The 15,703-nt window shown below is 38.6% G+C and overlaps 1 protein-coding gene and 1 non-coding gene across 2 annotated transcripts; one reads left to right on the top strand and one right to left on the bottom strand.

The window, feature by feature from the left end:
• Positions 1-6,558: 6,558 nt before the first annotated feature.
• On the bottom strand, positions 6,559-9,018 carry MS2 (Jojoba acyl CoA reductase-related male sterility protein). Its single transcript, XM_088891429.1, has 9 exons — positions 8,916-9,018; positions 8,662-8,765; positions 8,315-8,514; positions 8,086-8,186; positions 7,775-7,985; positions 7,515-7,676; positions 7,322-7,403; positions 6,835-7,223; positions 6,559-6,721 (listed from the first exon to the last, which is right to left on the bottom strand). The coding sequence occupies exons 1-9, from the start codon at positions 9,001-9,003 to the stop codon at positions 6,559-6,561; spliced, it is 1,500 nt and encodes a 499-aa protein (XP_088747555.1). The 5' UTR covers positions 9,004-9,018.
• Positions 9,019-14,790: 5,772 nt separating this feature from the next.
• Positions 14,791-14,862, top strand: TRNAG-UCC (transfer RNA glycine (anticodon UCC)). The gene has a single exon. It is a non-coding gene; the product is annotated as a tRNA-Gly (tRNA).
• Positions 14,863-15,703: the final 841 nt, after the last annotated feature.

Here is a 15,703-nt window from a genome sequence, read left to right as displayed (position 1 = left end):
AGAAAAAGAAAAAGAAAAGAAAAGAAAAAAAGAAACAAATAGATAGCTAACTGAAACAAAGCCAAGATTAATTTCTAGATATCGGATGGGATTTGGAGAGGAACTTAGGGATGTGAGGTAATCGATTTTTACCTCTTGTGGCCTCTATAAAAATGGCGATGCTGTAGGATATCCTTAGGGATTGTTCTTGGAATCAACATTCCATAGGAGATACTTTAACTAGAATTTCGAATATGAACCTAGTAGGAGCTGAAGCATCAAGAGGATACTCGAGAGATGTTCTTCGAGGGGATGGGCTCTTTAACGATGATTTTCTCTTACTCTAAACAGCTCCCACCTTAATCTGTCTATGCATATCACTCTTAGACCCCGCTTTCACATGAACCCTTTCTCTCGTCTTTCTTCTCCCTTCTGAACTAGAGACTTTCGTCTTTCTCCTCAAATTTCACCCATCCACCCAACCTCTCTCTCTTAAACTCTTCGTTCGACCTCCCTCCCTCCCTCCCTCTCTCTCTCTCTCTTCACACACTTTGCTCTCAGTTCGGTAGCCTCTCTAAAGGAGAACCACCAAGAGCTCTCCTTCTCACTCACTCAAGCCTCTTCTTATAATGGGAAGCCAGGGGACTAATAAACCTTAAGTAAAATGAAGGGGCTGATTTGACAAGTTAGGGTTTGGAGGAGGGTAATACAAGCTTAGAGGGGAATTTAGGTAATACAGGTGATTTGGGTAATTTTGGTTTAGAGGCAAAATGGTAATTTGTGGTCGAAAGGGGGAGGCTTAGAGGGGTATTCTGGTAATTTGGAAGAAGGGAAATTTGGTATTTTTAAAAACTTGGGGTAATTTGGAAATTATGTTAGGGGTATTTTGGTAATTAGTTCAAAGGGCATTTTGGTAATTTGGTTAAGGGTATTTTGGGAATTTGGTGCGAGGGTAATTCTGGTAATCTGCTAAAGTGTATTTTGGAAATTTGGTTAAGGGTATTTTTGGGCATTTGGTCAGGGGTATTTTGAAATATCAATAGAAATAATATTTAAAGCAACATGAATACATAAATTTAAGATGTGGCATACACATATTGATATTAAATAATTTATCATTTAAACATGGTTTTAATTGACATTTTAAAATATTTATTGCAGAATCACTATTACTACCATTATCAAAACTAATAGATTATAATTTATTCTCAATTCCATAAGAATGTAAACTATTTAAACTGCTTACAGCAATAGCTGGGCCAGTATGTAGCCATTTAAGCCTAGTAAAACTTAAAATTCTTTTATTTAAAAGTCATTTTTCATCAATAAAATGACAAGTAACACAAATATAACTTATGTTAAATTTAGAAGTCCAAACATTAGAAGCAATTGCAACTTTAGAATTAAGATTTGATAATATATAAATAACATTTTGTCTATATGAATAAAAAAATTTTAAAGAATTTGATCTAATAATATTCCTAGAAATTTTTTTATATTGGGGATTTATAGAATTACGTAACCATTTTTTAAGGTTAGTATCTTCTATTAACAAAAATGGTTGTTCAACATGTACAATATATTTTGCTAATTTTTGCCTCATTATTTCTTGAGAATATTTAAATGTACCAAACCTCCCGCCCAATTTGTGTCTATGTTGTTTCTCTCTCTTATTCTTCTTCTTATTCTTTCTCATGGTTGAGCAAATATCTGCCCAAATGTGCCAAACACTCCTGCCTGTCCAACTCTTTTTCCCTTCCCTTCAACCTCTTCTACTTTAAATATTTTTCAAACTAGGCTAACCAACTTAATGACCTTATTTTTTCTTTCCCCCGGTATCAATACTAGGGGTGGAAGTTCCATGAATATCAATAACATCTATATCGGTGCTAACACCATCATGATACGACTGAATATCGTCAACATTGAACATGTTGGGGAATCAGTTTTGGGAGGTGCCAACCATTTTTTTAATTCTAAAAAATAAAAATTAATTTAATTGAACTTACCCGGATTGTTGGTTTGGGTTACCGACTTGATTTCAACGGTTGAAGACTTTCAACTCCAAGAGTTCAAGCCTCCCAAATTGCTAATTAACTTGAGAAAAATGAGATGGTTGAGCAGAGCAAGCCTTCTTCTTATTGAAACTTCAATAAAGTTAAGAATTGGAGAATCAATCAATCAGAGTTTAGATCACTTCAAACTTTAGAGAATGTATTAAAGAAGAGATTAAGAGAATTGTTGAATTGGTGTGATGAGAATGGTGGAGGATAGGGTTATTTATATGTAGGAATTGAAAATAATTCAATTGCCCAAAACACCCTAAAAACCAGTTGTTTTTTAGTTGTTCAGAGGGGTATTTTGGCCATTGTAAAGTTATTTATCACTTTACACAAAATGCCCCCTAAACTACTTGGTATATAGCTGGTGGGGGGTCATTTGTGTCATTTTTCTCCCCCATAACCAAAATACATAAATATCCCTATATAGCTGTAATATAGCTGTTGGGGGGGTATTCTTGTAAGAAAAATCACCCCCAAAAGCTGAAACTAGTCATTGGGGTGGCGTCCCGAATGGCTAGTTCTCGGGCAAGCCGCGCTACAGGCCCGTGGGTCGTGCCGGCCTATGGACTCCGAATCCCTAGCCCAACAGGTTCCACATAGTCATGTCGGGCCTGGCATGGCTTGTGTGCTGTCGTATCGGGCTGGGTTGTGCTAGGTCGCGGGCGGCACGTCCCGATTTACACCTCTAGTAATGATGTTGACAAATGAAATTCAATATCATTGGTGGGCTGCCTACATTAGCTTTGTAGGTGGCCCACATGAGTTATGCATTGTATTGTTTATCACTTTCTCCACCTGTCCATTTCACCTCACAGGAGAGAACGGCCAAGTGGCCCAAGCAAATTAAGCCCAAAATCAAAGTCCTTAGGTCGACGTGGGATCTCCTGCCCATGAGAACTCTGCCCACGTCTACTCACAACACACTACCCCTATGAATTGGGAACATCTTCCCTACATAATATTATGCAAGAGGATGACATATTCTCCATGTGTGGCTGCGATGTTATGTGGGCAAACGTGGGTAGAGTTCTCGTGGGAAGGAAATCTGGACTCCCTCTGGCCATTAACAAACTATGCTCCAAACTCCAAAGTGTTGTCTCATATCTAATTGCGTCCCAACTCCTAACATGGAGAAATATGTGCCATCATCCGACCAAAAAAACCAGACTTTGACAAATCATCTCTAATGTTTTCTTAAAATGTCTATAGAGAATGATCTCGAGGGTTTCAAAAATTCCCATAAAATCATAGATAAGCAAAAAGATCATTACTTAGGTGTTCTGGTGATAGAAGCAAGGATCAATAAAAACATATTTGGCTGCGTATGGAAACGATACAAATAAGTGTGGATGCAAATATGTAGAGTGTAAAACAGTCCATATAACTTGTAAAGTTCAGTAAGTTTTGCAGTGACAAATTTACCTTCTTACTAGATAAACTTTTAGCTGTGAATGAATGCAAAACATGAATTCGGATAAAGCATATGCCTTTTTCTTATCAAAAGCCACTCTTGAAAACAAATTTACTTCTTTTTTATTCTTGTACTTTTACATCTTATTATCAATGTAAATATGCATTGAAAAATGTCTTTTTTGTCATTTGTCAGTGCATAAATGTAATGTTGCCAAACACAGGCATAAGTGAATCAGAGTGCAAATTTACCCTGAATCGGGATTTACACTCTATTTGCATTATTTCCAAACACAACCTTAGGCTCAGTTTGGAAGGAGTACAAATGCAAATATGTAGAGTGCAAAACCTTATACTTTGCATTATTTTGTATGTATTTGCACAATACATATTTTCATTTGTACTCTTTCCAAACTGATCCTTAAGAAAAAAATAATACAAAATTAGCTGGAGGAAGAGAAATACTCAACCTAGGCAATTAAATTGAGTTCATTATAGATGGATCAGGTCCAATTCAATTCGATGAATACTTTAGACATTTTGGATTGGTCTAATTGAATCAGGTCCAATCCAATCCAATAAATACTTTGGACCATTAAGTCTGAGCTGGTCTAGTTCAATGTTTTATTTGTCTGTCCAATGTGTCCAAATTGATGTTGATTTGGATGGGGTTCCAAAATTGATCCATTGACAACTTACACATGGAGGAGTGGTGTAGCTAAACCAATGTTTTAAAAATCAATACGGAGGCTGAACTGTTTTTGCCTTTGGGTCATGAGTCACCGGTTCGATCGGGCCGGTCAAACGGTTCAGACCATGCCACATCATCATATATGTATTAAGTGTATATATGTGTGTGTGTGTATAAATATACTTTAGATAAGTTATATATATTTTTATATTTAGTTTATGTTTTTAATTCGGTTTTTTTAATTCTTTTTATTTATAAAAATATTAAAAATTACAAATGGAGGCCAAAAAAGTTTTTTTTTGGAAAAATAGCGGGTCAAGGTGTCTAGCATAGTTCCTGATGGTGCACGATCTTAATGCTCCTAGCTGGAGGGCGATCCGAACTCTGGTTGCGCGGCGAGCTAGACCAAACTGCAGAACAATGAATCAGAGAACCCGGGGTGGCTAACCCAGTGAGGTCGCTCCGATGCTTAAGTCAGTACTATACTATGGGTGCGAGTTGAATATCTGAATGCTTGAATGCTAGTGAGTAAATAATCATGCGTACCTTTGCCTTGGGGTTTCATGTCCTTATATAATGGAGTAGTCGTGGGCCTTACGAAAGAGCTTCGGGATCTCCGGGCTGTGTGGATAAGGTCTATTCCGTCTTTGAAGGAGAGCAATGCGTTGATAAGGTTTATCGCTTACCTCCGATTCAGGCGGAGGTAGGACGAGTCTCGGCGTGATCCCGAGAAATTCGGGGTCCATTGGGGAGGCCTTTAGAGTCGATTATGTGGCGTTTCAGCTCTTTAGCTCTGAACTGGCACTTCGATTCTTTAGTCCCGAATTGGATTGGGTGAAGAGGTGTCTCTACGCCGAAGTGATTTTTTGGGCCAAGGTGGCTGAATGCTCGAACTCCGATGTTGCGAACTGGGTTCGTTGGGCTGATTTGTCACCCCTCGAGCAGATTGCGCCTACGTATCCCCTTCTTACTAGGTCATGCTAAATCACCCTTCATCAATTATCAAAAAGTAACCCACAACAAAAAAAAGTGTTTTGAGGCTTAAAATAAAGTGTTTTGCTTTAGATAGCTATGTTTTCAAAGGTAAATCTTACCACATAGTTAAATCACTTTTTGGGTCATTTTTGTTCCCCACGGCCCAAAACTCAAAAGCAAAAAACTTATCTCTTAGCCATATTTTACTATTTCACTTCATAGATTTTTCAGTTCAATTTGATTATGCAATTGGGGATTGGCTCAACTGAACCCAGTTTTGGGTGTTCTTATTGATACATATCCACAATTGCAGGTGGATATAATTAGTAATTCACGCAAAACAAAAGCTTGAGTGCCTATTTTTTTCCCAATGGCATAACCTAGAGATTGCTTCCAATTAAACTTGAGCGGAAAACGAAAACAACGAATCCAATTTACAAGAACTTGGGCTATTGTTTGATAAATGTTGATAGCTAGAAAATAAGTCATAGAGAATCTAATCCGATTAAAAAAAAAAGGCACTAACCTGCTTAGGTTAATGTTTGAGAAATCTCTAAAACAATAAGGTTCTCTTAACCTTAGAATTTGTGTTTTAATAACAGGTTTATATTTCAATGCAGGAATTAATCTTGAAGTCTCCTAGATACTTAGACCTGTAGTGTTGGATCATTTGAAAATGATGTAAGATTTGTAGGGATCGATCTAAAATCCAAGTGAAGAAAAAGAAGAAAATGGGACTTACCTATTCCCAGGGTGCTTAGAGTAGCAACGGCGATAGAGAACGATTGCGACTTCAGCGATGGTAAGATTGAACGAAAGATTTCTCAACTGATAGATATAGAGCTTTCTCAGTTAATTAACATTGGTAATGCAATCTCTGAATCGATTGAATAACCCTAGAATCATATGGAGCTCTCAGTTGATAAAAGCAAAGAAATGTTGGTAAGGGTAATTGAGGTGTTTGTTGAAAAAAATATAAGAATGGTGGGTACCACTTTAATTTGAATAAATATTGTTGAATTGATTCACGACCGGTTCAAAAGAAACCCGCTGGGTTACAATACAAAACTGACCCCCCCATTTTTCTGCCATTCTCCATATTCATTAATTAATAGTAATACTTATAGGGACCATAATTAATTCAAGAATAAATAAATAAAAGATAAGAATGTCAAGAAGAAGAAGAAAAGAGCATATATATTGCCAACATTTTTTCAAAAGACATCAATTATTCAATACAAACTACAAAGTACATTTGTTTAACAAATAGGTCTGATCCAGAATATTTCAAAATTTATTTGTTGATGACAGTATTCTATGATAATATATATGACCATGCATCCAGGATACTAAGACCCCAATTCATTTGAATTAATCAGGGAAGCTTGGTGATTGATATGTATGGTATGGCATGTAATTATGACATGACACTTTGCCACATCAATACATTCCTCTTCCCTTCATGACATGTCTCCTTAGACCCGGAATATGGATTTTAGAGAAGTATTCTTTCCAATCAATGCTCTTTGCATCAAACCCAAAGCTCCTCCTTTCTTCTTCAGACATGTCCTCCATCAACATCTCAGTGTTGGTGTTATCAAACCTATCAACAGTTTCATTTGTTTGGTTCGTTAGTTGATTAATTAAAATTAAATGTGTTCAAACTCTACTCGATCCAAACATACAACATGTCTCTACTCGGTACTCAATACTCACCTTCCCCCATAGAAAGTGTATGGCTCATATATGTTGGCCAAATGCTTTGCCTGGTCGGTTAGTTTTTGGAATAGATATTCGTCTTTCTTGGAGAGCTTCCCGTTGGATACCACCTCTCTACTTCTTTGAATCACATCCGTCTGTAGGTGGGAGGAGAAGTCATCCATGGAGCTGAACAATTTCATTCTGGAAACATGAACTGACCTCCCCTTTGAGTCCTTACAAGGGAACGATGTGAAGTAATCGTAGAAAAGTCTGACCAGGTCTTGATAACTTAGTGGGTTTACGACAGATGAAGCAACCTGGTAGACATGCAACTCAGGTTTCTGGGCTGCCCCATGCTTCGCCATAGCTGCCATAGTTGCGTTTACGACCATGTCCGCCGGGATCTACGTACGTACAACCACATCTCATCAACATCTGTTTAATTAATTTCTCCGGTCGCCAATCTGCAGAGACAAGTGAAGAAAAAGGAAGAAATACTTACCACATCAAGGACTGTCTTTGGGTCTGTAAGGAAACCTGTCAGCTGGCCTTTTCCATAAGACAGAATAATTGGGTCCATCATCCTGATCAGATATCCCAACAAACAAACAAAAATCAGGCACTCAGAACTGAAAGCTCGACCGATGTCTCTGTCTGGAGATGGACATAGCCATACATGAGAGAAAGGTACGTACCTGATGCCTTCAATCCATCCGGGGAAGGGCTCCCTCAGGGTGCTCTCAATGACGCTTGGACGCATGATGACCACCGGTATGTCTCCTCTCATGCTGTTTAACAACATCTCACCCATGGCTTTGGTGAAGACATAAGTGTCTTGCCATCCATAGAGCTGTGCCCTGTTAACGAGATCATCATCAAATTAATTACTGAACTTCTATTCTAAAGGCTTCAATTTGAATTCATCATTAATTGGGTTCTAGTTCAAACAACTCACCTCTCTAAACCCAGTTCTTTCATCTTCTGGGCCACTGTGCTCTCATCGCAAGCCTCCTTAGAATCTGAAGCCAACTTAAGCTCAGCTTCAAAATCCAGTACTGGGAGGGATGCTGGTGGGGTATCTGGAGAGAGTTTCTCCCTTGCAATGCTGTCTCCCATGTAGAAGGGCTTCTCCATTACTTTGCCTTCCCTCTGACCATTAACATACGCTGTGTGCCCGGCGGGAGGAATAGAAACAACATCTGTCAGGTGTCAGACTGTTGTTTACAGCAATCTGAGCTTATTGTTAACGTGTTACTTGCTACTTACCGGTTGATACCTGCAGAAAGAGCTTTAGTTTCTTGCATTTCTTCGCGAAGTTCATAAGTCGACGAGGTCCTTGTGTGTTTATGTCAAGAGCAACATCATACCTACGTATATTTTTGAAAAACCGATTAAAAGTTGGTTAGTGGTTAGCATAAGAAATCAGAATCACACAGATTAATTAGATGACGACTGATTAGGAGCAATTTATAAGAATTGAGTCCGATTCACGTACCTCTCATCGAAGGTTGTATTGGCAGCTGAGTTCACAATTACATCCACTTCTTCTGAAATCTTCTGTACTAAGTCTGTTTCCATTCCAAGATTAGATTCACAGACGTTTCCCACAACAGGAACCAACTTGCTCAACATGAAGGCTTGATAGGATTTCCCATGGGTTTGTTGCAGGCACTTGAAAAGTTCTGTGTTTATGACCTAATTAAACACAGAAGCAAGTTTTAATTAATTAAAGCAAAACTACGTTGTGAGATCAACCATGATATATATAATTGTAAGAGTACTAGAAATGAGCACTTTGAAATAATGAATTAATTCTTCAAATAAAAAAAAAAGAAAGCTTACTTCAGTCTTCAATCTGTTCATTGCAGCTTCCTTGTTCTTCGCCTTGATCATGAGATAGATCTTTCCCACGTCGGGAACTGTCCTTAAAATCTTCTCAACAAGAACTGAAAATCGCCAAAATTAAATTAAAAAAATATCTAGTAAAACCCAACTGCATTATCATTTATGAATCAACACAACAATAAGAAACAAGAAAAGCGAAAAATAAGAAAGAATCTACTTAGAGGAATAAAGGAGTAATAAAATAAACGCACTTTTCGCTAGAAACCCAGTTGCACCAGTGATAAGAAACTGCTTTCCTTTAAGAAACCTTACAATCCCAATACCATCATGGGACCCCATCAGGGTGGTGGTTGGCCCAACAAAAGAAACCAGATCCTTGACCAGCGTCTGGTCATCATGGGTGTTAATATTGGGAGGCAAAACCAGAGCTGTGCTATGATCGTTAGCGGTAGCCATTGTCCTCACAGGGACAGAACTTTCACTTCGAACAGAAGACAACCCAGTGGAACTTGCGTGGTTGCCCCCGCTTTGGCAACGCACAATGCTCATGCTCTTCTGAGTCTTCCACGACGACGCAGTGGCATAGCACCAGTACTCATGCATACTTGATGATGACTTCACAAGCTTCTTAGATGTAGTAGAGAAATAGTTTAGAAACAAAGCTCCCATAATTGCTAAGAGAGTTGAAAGGGATGAAATAGGGGAAAAAACAAAGTAATGTTTAGGAGCAGAAATGAAGTTGGTTGAATAGAAATCTTAGCTACTCGTTTCCTACCCAGAAAACAAAGAAAGTAAACAAACAATCCTTATGATAAAAGATGGGTAGAGAGAAGGAAGAGAGGAGTTGGGGTTTTAAGGGAAGAGAAGGGGAGAGGTAGGTGCCTGGAGTTAATGTAATAGAGGGGGATTTCACAGCTCTCTTTTTGCCACCCCACTCACACTTTCCACCAACGGCTAAAACGGCGGGACCCACCTTTCTTTTAGTTTGGCTAGAACAGATTTATAAATATGCAAGGGACGAAAATTTGATACGGCCATTTAAGCGTGTGGTCCGGTCTGGTGGAAACTGGAGAAAGAATTAAGCTCCTAATTTGAAAATATTATCTAACACCAATCTGCATTTTCATCATCAATCCGGCTCTTAAATGTTATATATTACTAGGTAATTAGTCAACTGACTATATCAAAGATATAGTTATGTAATGGGTGTGTAAATACAGAGTTAAGGATGCATACATCTCTGTCCCTCTCCTGACCACATCTCGTATTGGTGGAACTCCTGCACTGTACTGCTGCCATTTTTAGAGGGGATCTATGTAAGAAAACTTTTCAACATGATTGGAGACTGATAAGAAAAGGTTGAGACGCACCACATAACATTAGACTTGGTATTGGTCTTTATAATATTAGACTTGTGTTTGGTTGCAGTTCAATTTTATTTTAACTAGTGGAAATGCATAGGTGTGCAAAAATAAAAAAAAAAATGCAAATTTTCATTTAATTTTGCTTTGTGTTTTACTTTATTCTGCTTCATATCTTAATTTATTTCATTTGTATTGCAACCAAATAAAATAAGTTCAAATTTGAAACAAAAATAAGTGAAAATTTATACACAAATTATTTGCACTGCCGTGATTTTTCATCAGTGTATTTACATTGCAACCAAACACAACCTTAGGCTCAGTTTGAAAGGACTATATGAATACAAATATGTAGTGTGCAAAACATTATACAGTGCTCTTTTTTCGTTCGACTTTGAGACCAAAATGCCCATTGCTTTAATTCACAATAACATGGGTATTTTTGGCAAATAAAATAAATAATAATGTCTCGTCCATCACAGCCATGCATGCAAAGTCAGAAATTGGCAGCACTCCAATTGTTAGCACTTAAAGGGCTTCCATCATTAAAACCACCCACATAGAAGCTCCCAATTCCTCAAGTTTTCCATATGTATCATACAACAATTATAGGTGCTGATGTGGGGTGACCCAACCTAGTCCATTCGAGGCTGGGAGGCCCAACCCATGAGCGCTAGAACAAGGAACAAGATCCACTACAGCAGGGGTTACCTTGCCCCTATTGTACGGAGCCAACTGCGATGCGCTCACATGGCCCTTGCAAACATGTTGCAGGCCCTCGTACGGCTCCTATTTTAGGCGTTCATCTCTGCCTACCTCCAGGCAGCACAAGTATAAATAGGGGTATTCCCCTCCAGGTAAAGGGGTTACAAAAACACAAGACCTACAACTATTGTCATAACTGCTATTGTGACTTTAGTCTAGAACTAGCTAGTAGGATCCTGTCCTGGTAAAACGGAAGGCTGATCTTGAAAAGTTCAAGGGTAGTGGAAGAGGAGGATGCCCGGGCAAGAGGAGGGGTTCCTACTTGCAATTCGCCAATACCACTACTGCCACCTCTGGAATCGGATCCCAACCACTTTTGCTTTATTTTAGTTTTAATTTCTGATCTTTCAATTCTAGTTTCGTTATTTACTTTCTGCAATTTATTTTCATTCTGTTTGATCTTCGTTTTTCTTTTCCGCAGATCTGGAATTCGGCCAGGTAAGATGGAAGGCCTAGCTCGAGAAGTTTGGGGGTCGAAGGAGAGATCCGTAGATTGCTACCTCTGATCGGATTCTCAGACATTTTTATTTCATTGCTTTTGTTAATTTATTTATGTTTCTGCACTTTTAACTTTCAGTACTGTTCAAATTCTATATTTTTCTCAGTTTAATTAATTAATTTTTATATTTCAGCACTTCTCTCTTGTGCTCTCTTGTCCGGATTTGAGTGTATATTAATTTTTCCCTTGCTTCCCTATGGATACAACCCATTCTCACCCATTTACTATATTAGTAGTTGTTTGAAAAATAGTAAAAATTATAAATTTTTAAACTGGTGTTCTAGAGTGATTAAAGCTAAGCTTTTAAATGTGTAGAATTAAAGTTTACTGAGAAATTTTTAAAATTTTCCATTAAAAGCGATTCCTAAACAGAAAAAGTTGAGAAAATTGATACAACAATATTGAATTTTGTTGAAATTGGTAGCAAGTGATAGGAGTGAAAATTGGTCTTATTTGAATATTGTCGAAATCGTTTAGGAATTGGAAAATACTCCCAAGTTTGCCCCTACCAAGATAAGAAGAGAAACATGGAGAAATTAGATAAAAATACTTCAAATTGTTAGAAACAGTGGACTACCCTAAATAATATTGCAAGAGAGAGAGAGAGAGAGAGAGAGAGAGAGAGAGAGAATAAAAGGTCAATGGACACCTTAGATTTAGTAATCGGGTCTTTTCACCTAAGTCAAGTGTCGAGATTTGCGTCAAATGGGAAAGGGAATGCCAAAGACAATCACCTAACACTTAGTAACCGGATCTCTTCACATAAGGCAAGGGTCGAGATTCGCGTCAAACAGTGGTAGGTAACAAAAAAAATAAGTATGCATATCATGTTTAGGGGTATAAATCCACTGTAAAAAATTGATAAGAAGAATATATGTCTAATTTGAAAATCAATACCAGATTATCAAGACAATCAACAAATGGAAGGGTAAATAAGATTTTTAAGCCAAGTTTCTATAATATTCAAAGAAAGATGATTTTACCCCTTAAGCCCAATACTGATATATATAGAGTTTAAGAATGCTGGAATCTGGATGCTTGAATAATTTTTTCAGGGATGATCTTGAGATGGGAAGGATCTTTATGCTCAGTGTAGTTTTAAGGCTGCATTGCTAAGGAACTAGCAATGGTTAAGTTGGGGGGTGTGATAACTCTACACTTTGATGCCTTAAGGACATCATTTCAGGGGTATTTTCAGCCTAAGAATAGTCAAAGTATGCTCTTTTCCCAGTTAAATTCAATGTTATGACCTCTGAGAGTCTATACAAATTTTGTGCAAAAGTCGAAAGGTCTCATGGATGAATTGTAGTTTTTGGGAAGCTGATGTGAAGACCAGCTGAGAGAGGGGGTGTTTTTGTGAAAAATTGAAAGTAGGAGGGCGCCTCCTAACTGCTAAACCCAGTTTGGCGCCCCTCCTGTTGTATTACCATGCTCCCCACGCCTTAGCAAACCCTAGGGTGTCTTTTAACCCATTCTTTTCACTCTTAACAAACCCATGCCACCCCTAACTGCTAAATCCTCACCTTCCATCCCTTCTAATCTCCACCATCCATTCTAGGGCATTCTCTTTTTAGCATTCAAACCCTACGAGCCACCTTTCTAATCCATACGATTCAGCCTTTAGCCACTAAATCTCAGCCTTATATAATATTGGGTGTTTTCTCCTTTTCTTCTCAGCCTTAAGATCACCCTAGAACCATCCTAACCCTTCATTCTAAACCCTAGGGCACCAATATTTTTGCTAAAACCCAACAGCCACCCCCTCTTTATCTCTAATTCTAGTTATATCCACCATTCTCTATAAAAATGACCCAAGAGCTCCTGAGAAAGGGTTGGATTCTGCCCCCAGGTAAGACGGAAGGCTGATCTTGAGAAGTTCAAGGGTAGAGGAAGATGAGGACGCCCAGGCAAGAGGAGGGGTTCACACTTGCAGTTCGCCAACACCACTACTGCCACCTCTAGAATCGGATCCCAACCACTTTTGCTTTATTTTAGTTTTAATTTTTGTTCTTTCAATTCCAATTTCGTTATTTACTTTCTGCAATTTATTTTCATTCCGTTTGATTTTCGTTTTCTTTTCTACAAATTTGGAATTCAGCCAGGTAAGACAGAAGACCTAGCTCGAGAAGTTTGAGGGTCGAAGGAGAGATCCGTAGACTGCTACCTCTGATCAGATTCTCAAACATTTTTATTTCGTTCATGTTGTTTATTTGTCTCTGTTATTTATTTATTCTTATGTAGTTGTTATTTTCAATACTATTCGAATGTGGTTTTAATTATTATTTTTTTTTTATTTCTGCAACTCACACTTGTGTTTTCTTCTCTCAGATCTAAGTACATAATTATTTTTCCCTCGCTTCACTTTTGATATGACCTGTTCTCATCACTTTACTGTGTTAGTAGTTGTTTGAGAATCGGAATAAAATTATAAATGTTTAAGCTGGTGTTCCGAAGTGTTTAACGACGCGCTTCCGGATACACCAACCTCCCCCTGGCCCTCGGCCCAGATGACGACGCCTAAACATTAGCGTTGAGTGCACCTTTCGGATCACCCAACCGAAGCAGTAGTGTCGTAGATCATTCGCAGCCTTGGCCCGACTCATGAAAACAAACCAGGTAGAGACACAAAAGAGGACGCCATTACAGGGTACACCTCGATTGTCGGGCCCACTAGCGCTCACCATTACTACTCCCATTGGCCAAAGCCAAATTCTTCTCCTCAGCCTCAGGAGTGGTGGTCAAGTGATGTGGGGTGACCCAACCTAGCCCATTCGAGGCTAGGAAACCCAGCCCACGAGCGCTAGAACAAGGAACGAGATCCACTACAGCAAGGGTTACCCTGCCCCCATTGTACGGAGCCAACCGCGGTGCGCTCACATGACCCTACCAAACTCCCTGCAAGCCCCCATACAGCTCCCATCTTAGGCGTTCATCTCCACCTACCTCCATGCAGCTCAAGTATAAATAGGGGATACCCCCTTCCAGGTAAAGGGGTTACAAAACTCAAGACCTACAGCTATTATCATAATTGCTATTGCAATAACTGCTATTGTGACTTTAGTTTAGAACTAGCTACCGGGATCCTGTTCTGGTACTCTCCTTTCGTATACTAACTCTCCTTTCGTATGCAAACATTTACATTATCGTTAATTTGGTATTCATCTTTCAATAATGGCATCATTAGTTTTAGTATCCTCATCGAGAGAACGTTGTGGGGCGCAGATATGAACTCAATTGTAGAATGCATATGATCTCGATGAATGCCTTGAATTTGAATGTTTGGTTTAGACTTTAGAGTTTAGGCCAAGTAAGAAATTACTAAATGCATACGCGAACAACGTGTTTTCTGTTTAATAGTTTTGTTTTCTATTATTTCTTCCTATCATACACAATGGTTACCACCGATAAGTTTTGTAGTCCAACGGTTAAGATAATTGCCTTCCAAGCAATAGACCCGGTTCGACTCCGGCAAACGCAATAACGTGTTTTTTCTCTGAGGAAGCGTTTGTAGTCCAACGGTTAGGATAATTGCCTTCCAAGCAATAGACCCGGGTTCGACTCCCGGCAAACGCAAATGCCCTTATTTACCTTTTTGTTCTTTTTTAGTTTTTTATTCGGTGATACACAAATGGGGCTGCCTGTAACTAGTGTCAATTGGACCGGATTGGGTCCAAAAAGAGTCCACTACAGATGGATCAGGTCAACTCCAATCCAATGAATACTCTGAATTGTTGTGTCCAAAAAAAGAATACTCTGAATCATTTTGGATCAGTCTAATTCAATTCAATGTCTGAACCGTCCAGTCTGTTCAAGTTGGTTTCAACTCAAATCTGGTCCATTAACACTTATATTCTTATCTCTTATTAATAGATTAAATATTGATTCAATCCAATCCAATCCATTCCATTATAAATCCATTACGAATAGACTGGGTCCAACCCAATCCAATAAATCCAGTTTGTTCAAATTAGTTTTAATTTAGATTGGTTTCAACCCAAATCTAGTCCATTAACACTTATATTCTTATCTCTTATTAATATATTAGATATTGATTCAATCCAATCCATTCCATTATAAATCCATTACGAATAGACTGGGTCCAACCCAATCCAATAAATACTGTGGACCATAAAGTCTGGACTGGTCCAATTTAATAACTCTTATTGGTCCATTCAATCCGTCCAAATTGACTTTGAATGGAACGGGGTCCAACCCAAAATCAGTTCATTGACACCCCTACCCGTAACCCCCCTCAACCTAGGGGACAGTGAGATTTGATCCCTAACCTCCGCTGTAAACAGTCAGAAAACTTGTCGACTGAGCCACCATCAGCTGGGTTGAGTTCAAACATAGAGCCCAACGTTAAGGATCGAACCCCCAACCATAATCTTAACCTGACTTTCAACTCAATGTA

This window comes from Nelumbo nucifera, chromosome 7 (assembly GCF_055504915.1).
Source record: "Nelumbo nucifera cultivar China Antique chromosome 7, China Antique-T2T, whole genome shotgun sequence".
NCBI classification, from domain to species: domain Eukaryota; kingdom Viridiplantae; phylum Streptophyta; class Magnoliopsida; order Proteales; family Nelumbonaceae; genus Nelumbo; species Nelumbo nucifera.
The sequence above is the reverse complement of the archived record's forward strand: the minus strand, read 5'-3'. Positions and strand labels throughout refer to the sequence as shown.

Bases quoted from the DNA above. Each gene is read 5' to 3' on its own strand.
- MS2 (XM_088891429.1), bottom strand. From the start codon at position 9,003: ATGGGGTCCCATGATGGTATTGGGATTGTAAGGTTTCTTAAAGGAAAG. The intron at 8,515-8,661 runs GTAAGCTTTCTT...GTGTTTAATTAG, and splicing joins TGAACAGATTGAAGACTGAA to GTCATAAACACAGAACTTTT. The intron at 7,677-7,774 runs GTGAGTTGTTTG...TCTCGTTAACAG, and splicing joins AAAGAACTGGGTTTAGAGAG to GGCACAGCTCTATGGATGGC.